At 44.2% G+C, this 24,775-nt stretch overlaps 1 protein-coding gene across 7 annotated transcripts in view; it reads right to left on the bottom strand.

The window, feature by feature from the left end:
• Positions 1-24,775, bottom strand: part of esrrb (estrogen-related receptor beta) — a 45,165-nt gene that overhangs the window by 4,335 nt on the left and 16,055 nt on the right. For 6 of the 7 annotated variants that reach the window (XM_034112160.1, XM_034112159.1, XM_034112161.1 and 3 more), the window contains 5 exons: positions 23,971-24,392; positions 17,312-17,437; positions 11,344-11,454; positions 10,694-10,855; positions 1,747-2,016 (listed from right to left, as the gene is read on the bottom strand). In XM_034112160.1, coding sequence (XP_033968051.1) covers positions 1,747-2,016; positions 10,694-10,855; positions 11,344-11,454; positions 17,312-17,437; positions 23,971-24,379 — 1,078 coding nt within the window. In that variant the 5' untranslated portion in view covers positions 24,380-24,392. The remainder of the gene's footprint in view (positions 1-1,746; positions 2,017-10,693; positions 10,856-11,343; positions 11,455-17,311; positions 17,438-23,970; positions 24,393-24,775) is intronic. The other variant, XM_034112157.1, reaches the window with a different exon arrangement.

Here is a 24,775-nt window from a genome sequence, read left to right as displayed (position 1 = left end):
GGAGGGCGGGGGGAAGCTGGAAGAACAAAAGGCAAAATAGAAAAAAAAAATCTCCGATGAGGATGTGGTGTGACATAATTATCTCTTGTTCCTGTCACAGAGGCTGGATTCACAACCTAACAAGCTGCATTTTTTACAAATCAAACTCCTCTATTTTCCACACGCACACACTCGTTTGAGCAATAAACCTGATTTGAACCTATTATAATTGAATGTTTTGCAGCGAGGGGGAAATAAAAAGGAGAAAATAAAAAGAGTGATAGAGACATCTCAACAGATGGGCAGGAAAGGAGGGCAGGAGACATGCCTTGGAGGAGGGGCAGACTTTAAAAAACAAACAACTTTGAAGAAACAATTTCCTCGCAATCCATCAGTGAGCCCACGTCGATCCGATTGATAAACTGCTAATTACAAAATCAATCGCTATGAATTTTCACAGCTGTCAGAGCAGGGGGGCTCCCGGGAGAGCGATTTCCCAGAGACCTTGTTCTAACATTCGGGACACCCTCCTCCTCCTCCTCCTCCTCCTCCTCCTCCTCCTCCTCCTCCTCGACCCCCTCCTCGACCCCCATCTCTCCTCTCTCGCACACCCCACCTCCCCACTAAAGCTCTGTTGTCTGAAAGCAAAGGCTCACCATCAGCATTTTCATTTTTCTGCCCCGGACAAAACAAGGGGAAGCGGCCCAGTGACCGAGCGTGCATTGATCAGAGCGGGACAGGTCCTGCCTCCTCAAAAGGAGCCTGTCAATAGCGCTGTGCCGTCCTCGCATTCGAACAAACGAGACCCATCACTGCCTGATACTCATTCCATTCGACTTAACACATTTTATTGACAGCCCCTGTGCTCCTAATGAAATGCTAAATGTATCTCCCGTGGCTGCTGTGCCCTGCAGCTACTGTTATGGAGATAGAAAAAGAGAGGGGCGAGGGAGTGCTCGAGAAATACCACGACATGGAGGGTGTTCAATTAAAAAAAAAATCCCTTCTCCATCCCTCTTTCCCGTACAATACCCTTATCTGCTCTCCATCTCTCCATCTCATGCTCTAAACTAAAGGTTACCCTGAAAAACTCCTGAAAAACTAAGAAATGCCTTTTCTGAATCTGTGTCAGACAATACTTTAGCGTTCCTGGATATTACACTGAGTGTGCCTTACTCAAAGGTCCAGTCAGGAAAAATGTGAATGCATGTGGCTAGATGTTATTAAGTTATTATTAGATATCGATTAGAAAATGATACACATGCATATTAATTATACTGTTATTTCAGAGTAAGCGTTTTCATTTATTTATTTGCATTTATCTTTATTTTCAGATAAAGAAAATCTACAACATTGTAATCTTCCCCAGTTTTGTGTTATATTCAACCTAAGGCAATAATGCTTTTGCAATGTGATTTTAAAAAATCAAGCAGGAATAATAAGATATTTTAAAAACAAAATGATGTTAATCCTCTAAAAGTAATTTTAAATCATGAATGTTATACATTATAATCACATTTATTTATATAGAGCATATGGTTGTAAGATGATTTCCTATTTTAAAACAATTATTTTTTTATTATGATTTACTATCATGCTTTGAAATAATAATTGTTATAATGCAAGTGCTTTATAAATGAAATTGAACAAATAATACCTATTTGTATTAAGATCACCCACTCATTTTGGTAATGCTTGTTTCAAATGTAGTTTTAATTCAAAGAAGAATCCTGACGCCTAAGTGGGTGCGCGCAGAAGGCCCCTCACCTGAGTTGGCGAGAGCGATTGCCTTGAGGGTGACAAACTCCTCCTTCTCCACTTTGAGCTTCTTGTATTTGCGCACGAGCTGCAGGATGGAGACGTAGAGGTCGAGCAGCCCCGTCAGCCGCGAGTGCTCCTCGTCCATGATGTAGTCCTCCGCGTACACCAGCTCGTCCTCGTACGGCAGCGAGCGGAACACGATGCTGAGGATGAGGATCTCCATCCAGGCGCTCTGCAGCAAACTCATCTGGTCTCCCAGAGAGAGGGAGGAGAAGCCTGGAGGGACGGAGAAGGACACTGTGTGAGGGACAGGAGGACATCATGGGAAATACAAGTCGAGAGTTGGAAGAAAGTATTTCAAAGTTGACACTTGATCAGTAAACCAGACACGACTTGTCAAGCCCTGGTAGCTTGGAGTACATGGCGAGGCACATGTTAGCGAGCGGTGTTTAATTTTAAATGCACGGTGGAAGGTCCTCTTTGAAGCCGGTGTCAGAGCACTTGAGAGGGCTTTACTGTAAGTGAGGACAGTAAATCGGTGCAAAGGTCCAGGAGACACAAAGCCAGGTGGTTACCCCTTGTATCCTGTCACACCTCTATTGGTGTGTGGGGGATTAGCACTGAGACACATTCTCATTGGAGGGGTTGAGGACATGACATGCACTGTGTCGCAGGAGGAGGTGTCGAGGGGGACAGACACACAAACTTGTGTCAACGAGGAAAACAAAACTGACACATGTGCACCCGCGGATCATGACACCCATACGTATGCACATAAATCCATACGCGTAGAAGTACACACACATACCCAGAGCACAGGGGTCGCATGGTTCAAGCCCGACCTGAAGACCTACTTTAAACCCAGAGCCTCATTCTCCAACGGCAGCTGGATGAGCTGAAATTGGCTCGGCCGCATCAAACCACTGTCATTTCCCCTTCAACACCTCTACATATGCTCAGAATAGAACATTAAATACAACGGCTAGATCCCCGAAAGATGAGCTGTGAGAAACTCAAACAAATTAAAACGGGTGAAGGCAAAAAGAGAAAGGAAGCGAGAGTGAGGAGCAGATAGCCAGATAACCATCTCATCCCTTTTTCCTTCGTACTTCCCTTCAGCTGTCAATAAACCCTGCACTCTCTCCCCTCCATCTCCCCTCTCCCCTCCTCCTGCACCTCCTGCCTGCAGGCGGCTCATTCTGACAGCATATTAGGCTCTTCAGCTCCGCCCCTGATTAATATGATTGCTTTTACAAGTTGCTGTTGCCACGCTACCTGCCAGTGTGATTAAGAGGCGATAGATTACAGTATTGACCAGGGCTTCACCGCACCTATTCCCCAAGTTTTCTCTTAAATATAAATGATCTCACTGGGGGTGCAGCCACCAGCCTGATGTGTATCTGCTGCTGCCAGGACACACACACACACACACACACACACACACACACACACACACACACACACACACACACACACACACACACACACACACACACACACACACACACACACACACACACACACACACACACACACACACACACACACACACACACACACACACACACACACACACACACACACACACACACACACACACACACACACACACACACACACACACACACACACACACACACACACACACACACACACACACACGATGAGGAAGCGTGAGAGAAAAAGAAACGGGACGGGAAGAGAGAAAGAGACAGGTGGAGAGAAAAGAAGAGCCAGGGAGAGTAGTACCTGAGTGTTCAATTTCCCTTATCGTGGTGATGACCACTGCAGGGGAAGAGCTGGAGGATACATTAATTAACAGATTGTGATCAGAATGTGAGGGCCTTCACATTTTGAAGGGGAATCAATAGTCAGTAGAATAGAGTGCTAACAGAAAGGTGCTGCTGCCTGACCGCTCTGGTCAGAGGTCTGAAGAGCCCAAATTAGACCCAACAAAGCAAACTGCCGAAAGCACTCAAAACACTCGGCTATTATCGTCGGAGGCAATAAGCCATATTTTGAAAAGGCCTGTGCCATTACACGTATCCGGTCTGCCTCTTACAATCTTTTGTTGTGTTATTTCCTTGTCTGCATACGTAGCCATTAAGTTGTACAGACGGTGGACTGGCCGGAGGGAGATTGTCATGCAAGCGTGGACGTGGTCTTGATTGCCGCATCAGGTTGGCATCACAATCACAGACGAGGCTTTGTCGAGCCTTTTAATGCCAAGGAGGGCTGAAGCGGAACTAAAGCGCTGCTCCCAATGTGACAGCCCGTGTGAAGGCCTTGTTCAGGGTTTGTCGGAGAGGCTTTAGAGTTGTTCTGATACAGCAGACACCTCTCAGCCACATGCACACATGCAGCCCAGCAGCCTGCAATTACCTTTGACGCTAAAAGTCCTTGAATTTAATCCAGTGTTGTGAGATGGAGAGGTGGTGTTTTCCCCCTGCTCCATCCCCTCTCTTCAGAGCCTAAATTATCGCTCCAAATGGGATCTTGTGTCGTTGCCTCGCCTTTTTCCACTCAATTTAATCGAGTAATGAAGTGACTTCCCGACTCCGCAGGTCACACGGCGCTCCGGCCGCCGCACTCTGAAGGTGGCCCGGTTAAGTGCCGTCGGAGTGGGTGATTTCCTCTAATGAAATATCAATATTTACATCTTCATTTCCAGCCCACTGCCTTGGCGGGGTTTGACCAAACATGACACAATATTGACCAAATCAGAGAGGCCTGTCTGCGCGCTTGAAGGGCCTTTTCCACTCCACTGCTGAGTGCTCCCGCAGATTTCTGTCTGGAAATCTTTTTGGCAGGTATACAGAGATAATGACCATGCAGCGCTTTTCTTTGTTCACTTTGACTTAAGCACCCTGCTCATATAGCGATCATATGCGTCAAATGGATTTTCACTTTCAAAATGGTTAGATGTGACACATTTTATCCTGCATGGCCACGGCTGGAAGTCAGCTCAATCTACAAAAAGGGGACAAATATAAATGTAGGCAAAAGAAACTACACTACAAAGCAGCCCACATGACCACTAACTCCATCAATCATAGCTCAAAGGCTGAAACAAGCCCGCTAAAGACCAACAAGCCAAAACCATCACCTCTCCCTTTATCTCCCCAAAAGCACTCTGCTGCGGGCGGGAGGGGGCAGCCCAAACCCGCAGACGGCTGCTTGAAACCCCCCCGCAGAGATTAATCTGAGCACCGTTTCATCTGCCAGAGCACAGGACGGTCCAAAATGAAATGCTGTAGATTTCTGTTGAGCTGGAGTTCATATTCTATTAATTTATTATTGTTTCCCTCTCCCCGAGGGCCATTAGCGCGGGTAATAAAAAGAGATGTAATTACGAGCCACGGTGGCCCCCTCCAGCTGCAGCCCCCTCGTAACTCACCCTCAATCAGACAACAGAGCAGAAAGAGGGAGGGAGAGAAAAGGAAGGGGAAAAAATGGTGAGAGAAATGGAGGATAAAAGAGAGGAGAAGATATGGGCCAGAGAGGAGGGAGATAAGGGAGAGGGAAAGAAAGCAGCAGCAGCAGGCGGCGAAAAGGACCGGGCATGAGAGGGAGAGGAAGAGGAAGATAGAATGGGAGTCATTCTGAGCAGCAGCTGATCTATCATGGCGAGCTATCAGAAGGACAAGCAGGCCCTGAAGACTTCTGCCCAGCGGCAAGCTCACCTCAGCCAAGTCAAGTGCTCTCTGGGCTCCAGTCGGAGTCAAACTGCCCCTAACAGGGCCCCAGAGGTCCAGCACAGCTTTTTTTTATCAAACCTCAAAACTCTGAGCTGAATGATCATGCTGCCATAAGCTCATTCGATATAAAAGTGTTTTAAAAAAAAAGAGGACAAAGAGAAAATGTATGCACCTTTTGATTGTTATAGATTCATCTGATGTGGCAGAGTGTACGGTGTACGATGTGTCACCAATGCAGGATTGAGGGGCAATTTTGAGCAGCTTTATAATGATGTGTGTGTGCAGGCTGGTGTGAGGATCTGTGTGTGTGTGTGTTGTGTGTGTGACTGCCAACCATGATTCTTCTTGAATTTACATGACAGCGTCAGGAGAACCCAATCAATAGCAGCTTGGTAGTAAATTGCTGTGCTTGACATAAATAATTTGACCTGCAGTCCAGCCACATGTACAACACAAACAGCTCAGCTTGCCGCGAGCCTCCCTGGACACTGATTTGATGACTCAAAGGCTGTTTTTATACAGAAGAGATCATGTCGATACACACTAAAAAAAGAAGTGGATGACTGAACATGTATCTTGTCTTTTTTTCTTAGCAGCTCGAGCCCTGACTTTCAGGAGCGTCCGCTATCTGCCTTCTTTCAGAGTGATAACCAGCCCATTATCCCGTGGTAAGTAGCTGGGGAATGGGCGATTTGACCAGTAGCCTGTGAACGTTATGAGGTTGAAGAACGTTAAATACAGTAATCCCCTTGTTTTAATCTTCACCCCATGACCTGCTGACCCTAACCGAGAGGTCCTTAGCCCTCCCTAGGGTCCCACTGCCCAACACTGACGTTACATATCTCTGTTAAGCCCCAAAGACCAGGACGAATCAGGCTTTAATCATTGCTATAATTACACATAATTTATCTCCTCCGCCGTCAAGCAACATTGCTTAATGAGGGATGGCGCTCTGCAGACAATCACTTAAAGGCACCAGTAAAGAAGATTTCATACAAAGCATTATGTAGAACATTTTACCTACAGTTCTACAGTTTCAGATTTGACGCAGATTCAACTTGGTGACATTGTGTGCGCACACATAATTGGGATGCTGGATGTACCTGCTCATGTGTCACAGTAGCTAAACAAATCCCTCCCCCACCCTGCCTGGCAGATGTCCCTTTCCTGGCCCTGCAGACTCCTGACTGCCTGTCTGCCTCCAAAACGCCCCCATCTCAATCTCCCCGCAGCTTTTCCGCCTTCCTCCCGCTCTCCTGCCGGGGTTCAGGCCTCAGCATCCACCTGATTGCTCAATCTATCTTTATCTCTTGTGTTGAAGCCTACGTCAGAGGGTAAATTGAATATACTAAGAGCTGTCTGTTGGTGTCTATATTTAATAAAGTGCACTGATGAGGTGCTGATTTATTGCCGGGCAGTATTCACACTCTATTACAAGGAGATTACGCAGCTTGAGTGGGATCAGGCTGGCAACACAGTAAGTAGATTTCACAATTTAATGGCAAAGAGAAAACAGGAGCCCAGAGGGGGCTGGAGTAGGGTGGGCTGATGGGTGGGTGGGTGATTACGGTGGAGGGTTGAGCTGACACAAACACGACAACATACAAGAGGCGCGATCCCTTTTTAACATCGCTGCCTCCATGCTAACAACTAACCCGCCAGGCGGCTGTCTGTCAAATCAGAGCTGATGAGCTGCAATCCAATAGAGGCCAGATGATGAATATTCCCAAAACACCAGTAATGAAAAGAACAATGCCAACAAGACAATTCCATTAGATTAATCTGGTCTGAATCTAATACCGAAAAATGCACACAACGAAGATGCTTATTATTTTAAAAGTAGCATTCAAGAGAATCGAATGAATGTTAAGCCTTTAAACGCTGTTTTAATATTTTACATGTTAGGGGTACATGCCAGTGCAAACATTTGTTTTTATTGTGTATGAGCAAAGCAGCAGCAGCAGCAGCAGAAAGTCAATGTTTGCTTCGCCCTTTAGCCTTCTGAGAATTCCCCACTGAAAACACTGCGGCCTGGGAAGCACCAAACAACCAGTACCTGTTGTATAATCAGAATGCAGGGCCGTTTTTACATATAAACACATGACATTCCCACTGCGGGTGGGAAGCAATGTGGGGTGGCATGAGGGGTCAAGCTGGTATTCCGTCACTCCTGAAGAAGGCAACAATGTCAAGGTGATAAACAGGTCCACGTGTACTGAAGCTGTCAGTATACATCCCTAAACCTCGGGTACGGAGTGAAATGGCGCTTTACGGTATGGAAGGGGGCCGGGGGGGTGGACCGCTATGTGTGTCAAAGGTTGTTAGCACCTTAGGAGCAACAAGCCATCTGTCAGCATCCCCCTAACACTGCTCCTAATGACCCTACCCCCCCCCAGGCAACAGCCGTGTTAGACTCTGCTTCATGCGGCTATTTGGAGCAGTGACACTAGTGTCCAAAAGCTCCGCAGTGATTATCAATTAATCAAAGGCAGATTCAGAATGAGGGCAAGACTGCAGTCTGGCACTGGCAGACCGGTGAAAAGACTCTAGATATGTGACACCAGCCTTTCAATATCTCCCTTATTGAACTGAGATAACAAGTCCACCTGATCGGATTGATTGTTTCATCTGAAATCGTAGACTAAAAACCTGTAAAACCTGAAAGCACGTCATGTATGCCAATGGACCTTTCATGGTGTGCTAAATAGAGCAGGGATGACATTGGACCCCGTCAGGCAAAGATACCATCTACACTAATGATGGCGCTTTGATATCCTCCGATTGCCCTCCAATTAAAACTCAATAGGCCCACTCTACTCCACATTATGCCACTTTTCAAACGCCTTTTCAAATGTTAGCCTGAGAATAGAAGGAATTAAAAATCAATCGAGAGAAGGTAAGTGCCAATTTTCGCGACATTTAAATTGTTACATTTGGACTTTAGTTATTGGCCCATCTGTCAATGGCCTAATCAATGTGGTCTACTTCATAATGAACTGTTAATCTTTTTAATTCCATTGCCTTAGGCTGCAAAAATCTATCAGAATGCAATCAGCACTTTCTTCCCCTCTTGTTCCTTTCTTGTCCCGGAGCAGAGGGAGGGAGAGATGTGGTAGGAGCCGAGCATGGTAGGCTGCCCTGGGGTGCCGTTGTTGCGTGGAGTGTTAGTGCATGGAGTCTCACTCAACCAGTGAACCGTCTCTGATCAGGTTCAGCCATGTACAACTCAATTATCCAGCCATTTCATGGCCAGAGGACACCCACTGTCCTAATACAGATGCCACCAGAGGGACGGACACAGGACGAGCACTCGGCTAAAGTCTTTATTTAGTCAAATAGATATATATTTTATTATCTAAAAATACCTTTGATTTTTCAATAAAAGATAATAAATATATCTGAAAAAAACGACAACATAACAATTCATTTGGCTGTATGTATTTATACAGAGGCAGATCATCTACTTAAAATCTCCCATCTCCCAGGTGCTGCACGCCCTGTCCCAGGTGCCCGCTCAGACACTGAGGATTACTGCGTCAGGTTTTGGGTTAAATGATCATCATTGACGCAGTTGGACTGACAAATCCTCTGAAACAATCTGTGCGGCAAATCCCATTACCATTCAGAATCTATCCTCTGTACAATATGTGCTGGTGTAATCTGATTAGCAGAGCTTCAACACTGTGACTCAAAAATCCCAGATAGACTGCCCTCATATGCACTTTAAAACCTGAGTGAAAGTACTTATTGTATTTCTATTATTATGAAGTACAACCACGTTTTTCTGTGGACGCTATATTAAGTACACCTTGGCCTCAAATAACCTGTGAAAAATGTAGTATTTTTTTCCACAATATAATATAAACGACCCTCTCAATGTGTGTCTTACTGCGTGAAGCCACCATGCTGCAGTGTCTGTACTCCGCAGCCAGCACAGGAATGTTGATGTTTCTGTGCTTTGTCTATGACGTTGGTGTACGTTTTTGGTCATGACGATGAGTGTGTTATCGGGTCAGTTGTGATCCAGTCCTGTCTAAGCTCCTTGTTAAACTCTCAGTGTGCTGACCATGCAGGGCCCGTCGGGAGTGATCCAAACAGTTTAGAAGTGTAAGGGGCCGGGGCTGAGGCCATGGGCTGGCAGCATATCCATCTCTAATCTCCTTACTATCAGATGTGTACCTGATTAATACCTCTCCTTCTGAGAAGATCTCTAATACCTTTTCAGTACAAAATGAACCTGCCCGAGGTCAGCTGGAGTCCACTTCACATCACTGAAACTAAATGAACCGTCTTAATCTATGAATTGGGATTTAAATGTATCTGCTGAATTAACTGATATGATTCAATCCACACACTTTTATGTGTGAGGCAGACCGTGTGTGTGTCAGTGCTGTAGTGATGTCACACATTTCCTGCATGCTGACAGCTCCGTGCCTGTCCAAGTTATGCTGATGAGAAGAAGAGGTTATGGAGGTGCCCCTGAGGGACACATTCATTTAGTTTGTTACCCCTCCATGCCTACAGCGCTATAATGTTATAGAGTTATGGGGGTCAAGCTCAAGATCAAGGAGAATCTGCCTCGGTTGCAAAAAAAAAATAGAGCGGCTAAACTATGTGTTCTCTGTCAAAATCAGAGGAAAACTCTCGAAGGAAGCAAAATCTCTGCTGACGTGAGGTGCTGTATCCTTAATTCAATGGCCTCTTATAACCTAACACCTCGTCTATCAGAATGTCTATGGGGCAAGGAAGAAACATGATTATGCCCATCAATAATTCAATGCGTGTGTGCTTGCACTTGTGTGCATCCGTGTGCGTGTGTGCGATATCATGTCTTGTTTGGTTGGGCAGGTCCCCAAATTTGTTATAAATCTCCCTGGTGATTACAACATGCATTGGCTGGCTGTGTGTGTGTGTGTGTGTGTGTGTGTGTGTGTGTGTGTGTGTGTGTGTGTGTGTGTGTGTGTGTGTGTGTGTGTGTGTGGTGTGTGTGTGTGTGTGTGTGTGTGTGTGTGTGTGTGTGTGTGTGTGTGTGTGTCCCTCACCGTTCAAAGCAGTGGTTTTAGATGCACTCTATTTATTTGTTTCTTGCGCAGCTTTGTCCGTTTTGCAGCCGCTCCGTCCTCCACACACCCGGAGGCTGTGTGAGCTGCTGCCATTAATTATCTCCGTGTGTGGGTAAACATGTTTATTCATACAGAGATAGTTAAAAGTGGGAAAATAAGATAAAAAGGAAGCAGAAATCATTTGTTTTATACCTGGGATGTGCTTGGCCCAGCCGATGATGACCACCAGCTCACGGTCAGCCAGGTCGCACAGCGTGGTCAGAGCCTTGATGTCGCTCTCCGGCATGGTGGGGTCAGGCATGGCATAGATCTTCTCTGGCTCCGCCACCAACAGGTGAGACACTATCTTTGTGACTGAGGATAGAGGAGGGGGGGATGTCAAAGCAAGGCAGAAGTCAAAGGTTGTATTACTGTAAAGCTCAGCGAGGCATGAAGATGCACTGCCCTGATAAACATCTGTGAAAATGTAACAGGCAGTCGAATGGCGGTCTCACTTTCACAGATTCTTTCTCTGTCCCATTATGCAAACTAATGGATGGAGCTTGAATGTGAAAAGTAAAATGTAAGGCACTATAAGCTCTTATCCCTGCAGAATGCATGCGAGTGGATGAAAATGTATATGTGAAAATGTAAGAGTCCTCTAGCACTCTGTTCTTAAATATCCTCTACTCCAGAGATTAATCAAAAAACAGAACGGAAATATACCTGGCCTATTTTTATGACCAATGATTCCTTAATTGCCCGAACATGGCAGAAACAGGAACTTGAAACTGGGCTAGAATATCAGATTTACATGCAGGTGCAGGACGGAGACAATGGGAAAGTGATGGATCAGTACTCACGAGGCTTTTTGGTGGGAGGGGGCAGCGTCAAGCCCAGGTAGGGGTTGTTTTCTGCATCCAACCTCCGCTTGTACTTCTGTCTTCCCCCGCGCACGCGGTCCAGACGAACCCCTTGGGTCAGAAACAACAAAAGGGACATGAGATTAAGAGAGTGTCCTTTTTCCACAATGCATTTTAGGGGAATTCAAATACATGATAATCAAATAGGTCAAAAATGGGTAATACATGCATTGGCTAAATCCATGTTTTACAACAAAGAACAAAAGTGTAGAGTGATGATCAGAGAGGACACCCTAACATAGTCTGTATTAGATCATGTGTTAAAGTGGTACTGTAAAAGGACTGCATAGTTGTGTGTGTGTGTGTGTGTGTGTGTGTGTGTGTGTGTGTGTGTGTGTGTGTGTGTGTGTGTGTGTGTGTGTGTGTGTGTGTGTGTGTGTGTGTGTGTGTGTGTGTGTGTGTGTGTGTGTGTGTGTGTGTGTGTGTGTGTGTGTGTGTGTGTGAGAGAGGCACGGCTGCCTTCCCATATGTGGTCCATGCCTGGCTGGTCTACTGTGACACAGCTGAGCCCAGAGCAGGTCTAAACATATGAATATTTAACGCAGGGTCAATGATCTCACAGACTGGCCCTCTAATTATTTAGCTTTTGGGGTGAGGCAGACTGCATACTAATTAGCTGCCAGCTAACATGCTCGCGTGGGTGTGTGTGAGCTCAGGTGTGCGCTCTTTGGTATCCAGAAAAAGAAACTTAAACCAGCCTACAAGCAATGACACGTTCCCGCACACACTGTACAAAACATCCGCTGTCATACTGCAGATAGATAACTAGGTATTGCCTTCCCATAAAAGACCCTTATTTCACCCCTCTTTCACTGGAGCAGCTCTGAGGCCTTATCACCCCCAGCCACACCTAGGGGGCCAGGTTGCACACTGATACTGTAAATGTCAAGCCGGCCTCATCATAACATAAGTTATTTATTATCTCATTATTTGATAAGAATGTTTCCATTTGGATGTATTTTCTATTCTATTAATTTTCAACATAGTTAAAATATTTCATCTATGCTGTTGTATTTATTTGATACCACCGGGCAGGTATTTGGTTATTTAATGCGAGTGCATGCAAACATTTATATCCTGCATCCCTATATTGGGAGCAGCGTGTCACGCAGACTAAATATCCCTGATATCTTAATCCTGTCAAGAGGGAGAATCCCTTCAATTTACGTTGTGTGCATAATGTAACCAACCCCCAAACAAATGTAATACTAAAGGGTGGATGAGAGAAGGCTCAATGAAATGCTTGCGGTGGAGGAGGAGTTAATTTGTCAGTCGCCCGCGTCCTCTGAGCGAACAACACCCGCAGCCAGAGCACTTCCTTGATGATTTCATCACTTTATAACATGGAGGACGGTGTCAAACCTGGGCATTGTGTGGCCCCTGCAAATGAGCCTAATACAATTTGCCCATCAGCAAGTGCTCTTGGAGGGGATGAGTTTGGATGTGTCCCATGCACGGTGATTGGAGGTCGGGTGGAAAATCAGATAATGCAAGATAGAAGGTGGCCTTCATTTAACAAAGAGGAATTCAACGGTGGATTTATGCAAAAATATCTTCTTGATTTTTGCCGCTTATCTTTTGTGGCCATAGCCTCGTCACACTCACATTGAACGCATGGCGAGGGGTCCAGTAAACGGTAATATCATGCGACTGTAGAATAGAGATTTCTTCTACTTATATAAATTATTTGATTCCCTAGAAACACAAATCTGATTAGAATTGTCTTTCAATTTCCTGACACTGACAACCCACTAACCTAATTACCCCAATTCCCAACAGAGCCTCTTACTTCCCAGCAAGCACCAGGGAATCATCTGCTGGCAACTACCTGCGCTTTACACACACCCGTACACATTTTCCTTTTTATGTGCAACATATAAAGAACGTTTGTGTTTTTTCTGTGAAGGTGTCTTGAGAAACGTCTTCAAAGACCCTCTACTTGCAGCTCAAATTGTTCAGACTTTCTAGTTTCTACAGTTTCCTCCGGCTCCACCAATGAGCTGAGCAATGAGTTGGCTGCTGATCCTCTCTGCCGGTTGAGTCATGTGGCTGTGTAAAGCCAGCCATGGAGGTAGATGGGTGCCTCTTTTAATTAGAACAGTCCTGGCCATAATTAACAGATGCTGACAGGAATTAAAGCTCGGCAATAACCTGTCTCATTTTACTGTCCAACAGGGTCAGATACAGTCCGAGAGGAAGACCGAGTGATTAAAAGCAGCTAGACGGATTCATTCACTGTGGTCGGGACTTTATTGGGGCCTTCGTGAGGTTCATATGTCCCTTTTGTGGCACCAGCAGCTTCAGTCTCTGACCGCTCTGTTGTGTTCCCTCCAAAGTAAACAGTAGGAGTGTTATAAATGTGTGAAAAGAGTTGCCTCATCCAGAGACATCACTGTTTTATGGCCCACCGCAGTGCAGTGAGGGTAGCAGCGGGTGATCTCGGGTATCATCTCTTCAAAGCAGGGTGCCGGGTGCAGGGGGAGAGGGCTTTTGGCCGAGGCGGCTGGCATTTGTGCACGGATTAGCGCAGGCCTCCGGGGTGGGGGCTGAGGCCAGCTGACCTGGGGCTCTTCTTTCTCTCCAAAAACAATAATAATCCCCTTCCGAGTACACTCCTACAAAAGGGCCTGTCTTCACTCACTTTGTGCGGCCGGCCGTGCTAGGGGCCCTTATTTTGAGTCCCTCACCTGTTCCGAGTGTCTCTCCCTGGGGACAGTGTCAGGATGTCTGGGATGGTTGGCAATGCCAAGGGGGGCTTAGGCGGACTCTATTTTAGCTGGGAAAATCAGAAGGCCACATGGAAAGGCATGGTGAACCTTGCCTTTCAAGGAAGCCGCCGCACTAAACTACTGTCAGCACTATTTCAAAGGACCCCTGTTGCCAGCTTTGCATGCTTGTAAGTGTGTTGCAGCATTTTTAATCACGAGTGGTGATGAGCAAGGGTAGCGGACAAATTGTCACGCATTGCCCTCCTCCCCTTCTGCTGACCCCGGGGGCTGCCATACTGACACCCCTTGTCACAGAGTCCATTTACAGGTTAGCTTCAACATCCCCAGTGAGCTGACATCCCTGCTCGCTCTGCTAATTGAAAACTCTAAATGGTACTTAAACTACATTTTAGATTAATCTGAATTACAGCATTGAAAACAAATTGAATACAAAAAAAATTTGGTGAGCTTTCTCCCTCGCTCTTTTTTCTTCTGTTGCTTACTTTAGTATGCCAATAATACATATTGGACGCAGACTGCATTTGTCTTACTAGTCTTGAACACATGGGGACATTTACGAGTCTTGTATTTCAGGCACTATACATGTGAGGTGGTTTGTGTGTATGTTCTGTATGTTGCTATGACGGGGCTATTGTGGGATGTGGTTGTCCTTTGCGTGCCAGTCTGCTGAACAATGAGAGGTGTATATAGTATATCAGCAGAGCCACACTTTGGTCCTTTGTTCGGCCAATGTTCACGACTGTCCTCTTACAGTGAGACAGGATACTTCTACTTTAAAGCTTAAAGGATAGAGGACTATGTAACAAGTACTATTGTCTTGGCTCAACGCTGCAGATACAAATATATAGAACTTCACATAATTATTTTCTCTGCACTTGTGTGTATGTGTGGAGGGATCTGTCAGTTTAAAGGATGGAGAAAGGAAGTCAGTGAAGAGAGCAACTGCCACTGAATGATGTCAATGTAATCTCTCAATAGCATCTCGTCTTCTCTCTCGCTCTAAGCTCTGATCCGTTTCCATTGATCAGAGGAAAAACCTGTTGCCACTGACATTTGATTATTCTATTGATCACTTCCTCCTTTATACAGTCAAGGGAAAGTACAGCGACACAGGGTTTAAGCAGCTCTCCTGTAATCGGACTTCTGATCGTCAAAGACCATTTCGCCAACACCTATCACCACTTTGAGATATGAATGCTACAGCTTATACGCTTATACGCTTGTGCGGTGGATATTAAAGAACTTTTACTACTGAGAATATAAACAGAAATATCTAACTTTCTAAGAAGACTTCTAGTGTCTTACTTATCCAGAGACAGTGATGGATTTAAACGTCTGTTCTCATTGGGTGGCAGCAGTGTACTTTGTTGGAGCTGTAAAGTTATAATTAGTAGATTTTCCATTGAGACACAATGTGACCTTTCTGCAGTAATGAAAGTAAGTGGCAACCTCAGTCACATGAGCGGTGACCATCTCCACACCCCGGGCATGGCGTTGAGCTGATGGCTTCATAGAGCTTACAGTGGACAGAGACCCTCTGCCTCTTTCCATTTCGTCTTAGTGACGCTTTTAAGTGCCTGGCCTCAAGGCAGAGCTATCGTGGAAAAAAATGCACCCCACATCTCTCTGCTAATCATGATAGATGTGTTGTTTTTGTGATAATATTTTGAAGGAAAACGTTTTTTATGGCTTTTTATTTGACTATCTATGACGATAACACCTGAGCAAGACTTCAATCAGCCTGTGATCATAGTTGCCGTGTGGTGATGACATCCACTGTTTAAAAGATGAGGGTCATTCTTATTCTGGGAATGTGCTGAATACACAGAAGTGTGCAGCATTAGAAGCTCGGGCTTAGCCGAAGTCTGCATATTTGAGTTTTACACTCTTTTTACTCCGACTTGACACTGGTCATTCATTTATAGCCACGGCTACATATTTGTGTAGTCTCTTATTCTCCAAGATGATATATTGGCATACATTTTTCATCAGATAGTAATGCGATTACTCTGTCTTTCTGGCACTGAGGCTTTATCTGGCTGCATGCAGTCCAGGGGATTCTGTTACTATGTGGAGATCCATACGGGCTACGACTCTGGCTTCAGGTGGCGACCGGATGCATCTATAAATCCTGCTCTCCGATGAATAATGGAATGAATAATGGTGTGATATATATACACTGCACAGAGTCTGACAGAGGACTTAAAAGTGGAAGTTTGCACAGTTTCATTCATCAGAGCGACTATCTGGCAGTATTTATACCACTGTATAAACATGAGGGACAGTCGTACTTAAGTGCTACCTGACCCGCACTCATCAGCACCCGAAGAAAACATGTTTCCTTACAGAGCTCCTGAGCTACTCCCAGAGGAGGCTTGAATAAATATAACACCGCCACTTCACCCCGAGCCACATATCTTTCATTATTCATTTGTCTGGCTCTTTTGGACCAACAAGTGAGAAAGAGAGAGGCAGGTGAGAATGCATCGGCTAATGTCAATGCAAGGGGGAGATCGGATAGGTGCCTCCCCAAGGAAGAGCAACCAAGTCAAGTCCTGGGGTCTCAGGGGGATCACTCAGGGCCACAGAGGAAGGGGGGGGGGGGGGGAAACCCAGCCAGACAAATCCATCGGAAGCATGTTTAATCGTCACTGAATTCCCTGCTGGCGTGACTTTAAAAAGCCATCCGCAGGAAGAGAGCTGAGATGTTCGGAAAACATTTAGTGGATCAATAAGCCGGGGAGAGCTGAGGCTGTGCCCAGTGTGTGCTCAGGGACCCGGCCAGAGCGGAATACTGTTACATTTCTATTACTCAGACGGCAGGATCAACCTATTCAGCATATTTCTGTCCCCGGCTCAACTGCACATTATTTACTGCTGTGTAGGTAGGGGGAGGACAGGGGGAGGCTGGGAACTGTTGTCCAATCCTGACTGTTGTATGCAGCTCCCGCTCTGGGCTTGTAGATGAGAAATACTGTGGGACTCATTGCTGAAGCATTCTGGGACTTCATTAAACACGTACCATGAGAGCTAATATGTGATAATGTAATGTTCCACTAGCAGCTCCTTTATCAGATCAATGGTGGTTTCTTTATTTGCATGAATCTTATGTAAACATTATAAACTAAGATAGCTGGAGTGTGTATTTGTGGGTGTAAGAATAATAAAAATGCTCTTACTCTTCTTACCTTCTTTGAGCATCCCCACTTTGAGGCATTTCATGAAGCGACAAGCCTGACATGACTTGCGTCTCCGTTTTGTGATCTCGCACTCATTTGTGGCAGGACAGCTGTATTCTATGTTACCTGAGGAGAACGAGGAGAAGACCATGTTAACACAAACACAATCAGGGTTTATACAGGGCCTATGAATTCTCATTTTTAACTTAATGATTGTGAACAAATTAACAGAATGGGTAGAATATGAGGCGAGCAGTAATGTACACAAATGTCCTGGTTGTTTTATAACAAGACAACATAATAGTTTTTTATGTTTTCTGAAATGTTATATGCTCATCTGAATACAGATCTGGGGAAAAAAACGTGAACATTGGATGAAGCCTGGTTCAAAGTGATTGATTTTGTTGATATAGTAGAGTTAAAGTACATTTTATAAGGGTAAGTTTGACTAAATTATTTAAAAAACAGTAAAACAATTGATTTTCAACATGTTTTTAGGAATACATATTGCATGGCTATGAATGACATTATAATATAGATAAGAATGGAACTGGAATGTTTGGTGTATGTTAGTGCTATTGAAGTGGAGATTTCTGGCTCTGATAATTAGAAAAAAAGAAACTTAAAAGACATGCATTGTAAAATGCCAAACATTTTGCAAGACACTTTAGAAAAATAGGGTTAAGATTCAAATAAAAGATATGATCAGGAATCTTCAACAGTTGATTACTTACACAAAGGCAAACACCATTTTTTAATTACAAGTTCTCTGAAATGTTATGTTCAAACAAATGAGGCATGATCTAACGTTAACTTAGTTCATTAAAAAATGAAATGTGTAATTTTGATTTTTTTTTTCCCACTGTAATGGAAGCAAAATAGCCTCACAAAATGGACCAGTGTATACAAAGTGTAGTGTGTCGCACCTAATGGTAAACAGGTTTCTGCTACTGATGTAATAAACACCAGTGTGGACTCTATGCTCTACAATAAATCATCTTTTGCCAACCAGGCATGGGCACTTGTTACCATATGGATTCCTATAGGATCCGTTTCTGTGGTGCAGGTGGCTCAGGTGTTCTCCTGTGAGGGCAGAGCCTTGCAGCACTGAGGGTCCCGGCAGCAGGAGGAGCTGGAGTAAGAGGTAAAGGGGTGATGTGGGGGTGGAGGTAAAGCTACAACAGTCCTTTAGGACCCATCAGTAGACGCCACCCAGGTCCAACACTAAATTGGCCTCATTAATTCTGTTCGTGTCCCCTCTGGGCCCCGGGCCGTGTCCCCCGCGCTCAGAGGGGCCTGCCACCGCCTCAATAGCAGGCAAGAGAGCCAGACACGCTGCCCCTGACCACTTTACATAATACTCCAGCAGACCCAAACCTGTTGTTACCACTGTTGCCATTGTTGACTATTTACATAGTGTACAGGCAAGAGGCCTTATGCATTATTCAACTGCAGCGTCTGATTCCAGGACGGAGCAATGAAAAAGAGTTTCACTGCTGCACAATAAAGGAGCCGGCTCTGCTCTACTCTAGCATTAGCGATAGGAAGGGCAGCATATACGAGGCAATGCCTGCGCTTCTGTCTGATTCCCTACATTTTACTGTATTCAGGGGTTTTCAATAAAGGGTTTCAATATAATGGTTGCCTCAGCCGAGGAATTTGAATTATCCTCGTTTTGAATGGGCTTTCAGCTTTAAAGCGTTTGACATTGGGATTTTTCTAAACTTTTCTTTTAACCTGGGGTTTATGTCTTTGTCAGTATAGTAAAATAAATGGTTGAGTAAAAATCTAATTTAATTATCATGATAACCTTTCTTATCCACTAAAATACATGCCAGTAACAATGTCAGCAAATACACTTTCAGTTACAAGTAGTAAATATACTCATGTTGTACAGCAACGCTTTTACAGATGAAGCTTTTTTAAATTGGGCAGGGGCCGATCAGGATTGCAGCTGCTCTCAGCTCTGACCCTCATTCTGTATTTCCTGTACAGAGTAACAGAAAGCTGTGTAATATTCCACAGGCGTTCCTCCACTAGCCCCTCCAACATCCTTTGACAACTTATGCAATTATGTTAACATTATTGGACAGATCAAGTGGAGGGTCCCAAGATGTTATAAATAATTAGAAATTCCTCCTTATATCTGGGTTAGAAATCATTATGCTAATTCTCCTCATCTCTTTGGGATTGGGGTAAATAAAGGTGTGAGGGAAGGCGGCTGATGAGCTCTGATTGTCTTTCCTCTGTCTGTTTTCTCTGTTGTCATAGCAGACCCAGACCATAATAATCCTATCCATTTCCCATATGCTGGGAGGAGGCAATCAGTGCCACCCTGCGCTGGAAGCAACTCTTGGAGGTCTTTTTAGTTTGCGTTCCCATTATACACTAACCAATCAGCAATTTGCAGGGACTAAATGCATAAAAGAAACATTTTGATTGCAAATCTGAAAAATCTTTACTTCTCACTTCGCTGTGTCGCAGGTTTGCTTTCGCTGCCTAACCCGGCACAGTTAACCCCGAGTGTCCCCGAGGACTCTTTGTTTATGGGGGTATTTTTCTCCCCCTCTCTCCTCCCCACCCAGTCTCAGGGACACGTGCTGAAACCACACCTGGCGGTTAACTAAGAGTTAGCGCTTTATTATCTCACACTCCCACTCCACTTTTATCCATGTATTTTTCCTTTTAATGTTTATTTTATTTTTAATGCTTAATGTCTTTCATTTTTTGTAAAGCACTTTGAATTGCCTTGCGTTGAAAAGTGCTATATACATAAACTTGCCTTGCCTTGCCTCCAGAAACAAAAACAAACACACGCTCACACACTGCTGTGCTACCGTGTCCACCTGTCCTGTAAGGTCTCCGTGCGCCAGATGCTCTGTGAGAGGGGGCTTCTCGTAGCTCAATGCAGAGCGAAGGCTGGATTAACTCATTTCTCATCCCTACGTTGGGTTTATATTTAGGAGAGGTTTCAGTATCAGTATTTGAAGTCCCATTTCAAAACCAGCCTGACGTCTTTTAGCTGAGCTAAATTACAATAAGCTCCGACCCCTTTGGGAATACTTATTTAATTTCATAGTGATATAAGTCAAATATAAAGTCAAATGTTTATATTGAAATGGATAGGGAATTCTTTATAGATCAGAACGTGTTAAGAATATATTTGATTTAAGAAATGATTGAATCTCTCATGCTGGTAAATGTTTGTTTTTATCAGTAATGTTTGTAACCAGTGGTAAGCCTTTTAATTCAAATTCATTATGCTAAAATATTCATTTACACTATTTGTAAAAATATACCTATAATTTAGGGTTTAGATTTTGTCTTGATTATAACTGACATAACAAATGCAAATATAGATATTTATGTTCAAACATTTCACTTTTACTTTACCAACATAATTGGCATTATTACTGTAAGATAGACGTTATTGTGTCTTTCTTGTATTTGTGTCGATTAATGTTTCTTTTTTCATAGCAATCTTTAGTTTGTTGATCAAAATGTTCCACTCAAGGAATGATTAAACCTTTTTACCTGAATACAACTGAAGCGATGAATGTAACATAAAGGTTACAGGATTGACCAGAATGACTGAATACGAACAGTAGTTAAACAAAGTGTCTGATTCAGTTGGGAATTTGTGTTTTCAGTAGTTTAAAAAAAATCAAATGCTTTGCAATAACCTTGTCAGTCAGACATGATGTCTGGAAATCGTGGCTTTAGAGTAAAAGCATGGCCAGTTTCACTTTCAGAAATGAAGCATACTGGCGGGAACCCCTTTAACCCCGGGGCTATGCTCTGGTTTATCTGTCTTTAGAGAGGTTATGGTATGGTTACCAATAACATTACAGAGTGAAGGGAGAAGAAAAGATTTCCCCCCTTCTTCTCTTGATAAGTATCTGTCTCAATCTATTTTATGGCTTTTCAGGACCCATGCCAGGGCACAGAGGGGAAAGTCAGGTCTTGTAAGCAAATTACAGTAAAATGGCAGGTATTTCTCATCAAAATCTAAACTGACTTTTACAGGCTTACTGTCAAGGTCTATTACTTCATATAAAAAGGGGGCCACTGAGTTCAGTCGGTTTTCAAGCAATTTTACACTTGGGTTCAAAATGGGAAGAAAACAGGGTTCAATAAGAGATTTATGCTTTTGATCGGTGGGGCACGTGGGGTTCAGAAATGGCGGGATGATTAGGGAGCAATGAAAACAGCCGTATTTCTGGGATGGATGGAGATTTAGGTTGACATTAATTTGGACCTGGCCTTGACTAATGTAACTATCTGCACATAAGAGTTCAAGGGGCTTTTCACTGGATGAATAGGTGACAGAAGATGGATTCTTCTTCCGCTCTTGTAAGGAAAAGTAAAGGCATAAGCTAAAGAAGTTAAGCTGGATCAAGAAATTGAGCAAGAATAGTAAGCTACTCGGTGTATACTGTAAATGCCTTCATTTGCAAAATAATATTTTAAACAACTAAAATGAAAGAGTATATACACAGAGCTGCAAGGTGAGCACAAGGTGATAAAGAAACTGTCATGTACATGGTGAATGTTAACTTAGCTTGTTGTTTGCCCTAAGTGCTATAGAACAATGTGATAAAGGGCTGGAAACGACAGCTCCTTTGTTTCGCTCTCATTAGAGAGGGCCGTCTCACACTCCATCCTTGACTGCCTCGTTATTCCTTTAATTAATCAGTTCTCATCAACGGCACCCTATCATTCTTTCAAGGGCTCTACATCCCGCTTTCTACCGCCTCCATTTTCCTCCGGCAGTCCTGCATGTGTTTCTTTTATCATTTCGGAAAGGCTTACTCCTCCCCCAAAAAGTCCCTGCGTCCTCCTGCCTCCTCTGCCTGGGACCCCTGTCTGATTATTATGCCATTAAGCCTCTCCTCCTCTCCTCTGAAAGAGCAGCAGGGTCCCTCTCCAATCTAAAGAAGTCCTGGGTTTTCCCCCCCCTCCTTTCCCTGAAATTACCCGGCGACGCGTGCCTGAGTTTCTAATTGGCATGCCCGTCCCTGGAGACGGCCCCCTCCCTTCTTCCTAATGAAAAGCCTCGGCCTTAATTACACTTTCCAAACGCTGATTGTTATTGACAAAACTCCTGTGGCTCGGACAAACGACGGCAGATTAGCTCCATTACAGGCAGCCCTCCAAGAAGAGAAAGAGAGGGATTTCAAATCGACAATGCAAAGTGAGCAGGGAAAAAAGAGGAGCTTTCAATTTTTGTCCATGTACCTTCCTCTTAATTGTTTGGGCCGTTGCTCCACTTAAGACGTCTCTTTCTTCCCCGATGCCTTTTTCTGTTCCATTGTGTTGCCGTCTATGTACTTTTAGTGAGGGGACAAAAGCCTAGTTATGTTACTTGAGAAAAAATGTTCATCTTTTGTCAATAGACAGGATTGCTGATGGCAGCATGGGTAAACATGAGGATTTGGCGTAATGCTTTTGTTTGCCTGCTAAAGGTACATAGACTGTCTAAAGCTGATAGGGCTGTAAGGTCCAAAATCAACAACCAGACAGGCATCCGGATTCTCATAGTGCCGGCAATCATTTTATTGTTGAAAATGAATAGAAAGCCATAGATATACCATGTCATTTAGTTTAGAGATCAGACTATTCCACTCTTAATTATTTCATTTCACCATACTCCAACCGTTTGGCTCATTTTACCTATTTCCTGCACTATATCTGTTGCTCTACTGAGCCGGCAGGGCTTAGACCTGGACAGCTGTGCCTGTTGTGCACATGTTTTCCAGGCTCAACAATATCTCCGTCTTCCTGATTAATCTGGAGCGGAGCGCACAGATTCACAGTGGGGGGGCCTTTCATTGCCTCTCTAATGAGAAGCTGTATACATCATGCCTTGCAGTTAGCCAATCCCACCCTAGTCCCCAGGCACACACACACACACACACACACACACACACACACACACACACAAACAAACAAACAAACAAACAAATACACACACTCATACACACAAACACAAAACAGGAATAATAAAGCACGTTCTGTAAGGCATCTGCGCAAACAAAACCTACACGCCACCAAATCTGACCAGATGCTGTAATCATATACTCCTGTCCCAGGTCAAATACTCTTATCATCTCAGTTTCTGAGAAGTCTGTACACGGCAAGGGATATTTTCATTATATATTATTCTATCGATTATTCAATTGATCTATAGAAATGATAAAAATAGGATAAAAAGAAATCAATCTCAGATTCTTAAAGTACAGGAAGCTGTTATACAAATAGTGAAGGCACAAAATGCATAGGAGAATTTTCTAAAAGAAATTCAATAAAAAAAATCATCGATTCTCTAACTGATAAATAATCATTTAACAACAGTTAATAAGTTTGCAGGGTTTGTAATGTTATCATATAGTAGTTATGTACTGTATTGTACAGTTAAGCAACACATATTTGTTATGGAGGTTGCTGGTCTCAGGGGTGGGGGGGAAAACATCTTTCACACTCCAGTGATTTTTCCTTTTTTTTTTTACATAGTGAATTGCGTGGACTGAGTATGTTTCAGTGTTGTTGTGAGGGCAAAGGTGTCTTGTTAGGAGGGTGTTTTTATGTGCTGTGATGCAGCGACATGGGATGAAAAAACTTGTGCTGAGTTAAGGGGGGAGGTGAGAGGAGAAAAATACCTTGTATTGTCCTTTTAAAAAAGGCTTTGCAGGCCTCACAAGAGGCCACCCCATAGTGATACCCCGAGGCTATATCTCCACAGACCAGGCACAGCCTCTTGGGGAGGGAGTTCAACATGTATTCGCACTTTATGGACGAGTCCTCCATGATGGTGCTGGAGCAGTCGTCGTAGCGCTTGCGGCAGGTGCCTGCCCCGAGCCCGCCGGGGGTGAACATAGGTGGAGAGTCCAGGCCGTTGGAGTGGCTGTTGGAGTGGCTGTTCATCGTGCTGACATAGCCGCCACTGGCGTCTGAGTTCCCGCTGGGGCTGTGGTGACTGACCGTGTCAATGACTGAGGAGGGACTGGATGGCTCCGTCTTGATGTAGGACCCACAACTGGAGGGTAGGTGCCGGTCATCAGCGGCCATTCTATTCAGCAGCCTGAAGGGAGGGTGAGGGGAGGAGGGTTGGTGGGAAAGAGAGGAGGAGAAGAGATTATTAGCAGAGGTCTACGGAGAGCATACATTTATCTAATCAACCAGTGGAGTGACATAAATAACTAAACAGGTAAATACTTGATTGACATTTAGTATCATGATTCTGTGGACACATGACAACTACAACACAAATGCTCTTTTGCTTTAACTAGAAGTTATGTCAAGTTTATAGTTAATCAATCACACTGCTTGTAACTCTACTACACAGTGCCACTGCTTTAACGGGAGGCAGAAAAGGTGGGAGATGACACGTTATGTCGATTTTATGTGATGAAACAGTTGGTGTTTTTTTGTCATTTAAATAAATCAACTATAGTCATTTTTCCC

This window comes from Pseudochaenichthys georgianus, chromosome 22 (genome assembly GCF_902827115.2).
Source record: "Pseudochaenichthys georgianus chromosome 22, fPseGeo1.2, whole genome shotgun sequence".
Taxonomy (NCBI): Eukaryota; Metazoa; Chordata; class Actinopteri; order Perciformes; family Channichthyidae; genus Pseudochaenichthys; species Pseudochaenichthys georgianus.
Note: the sequence above shows the minus strand (reverse complement) of the source record. Positions and strands in the feature narration are given on the sequence as shown.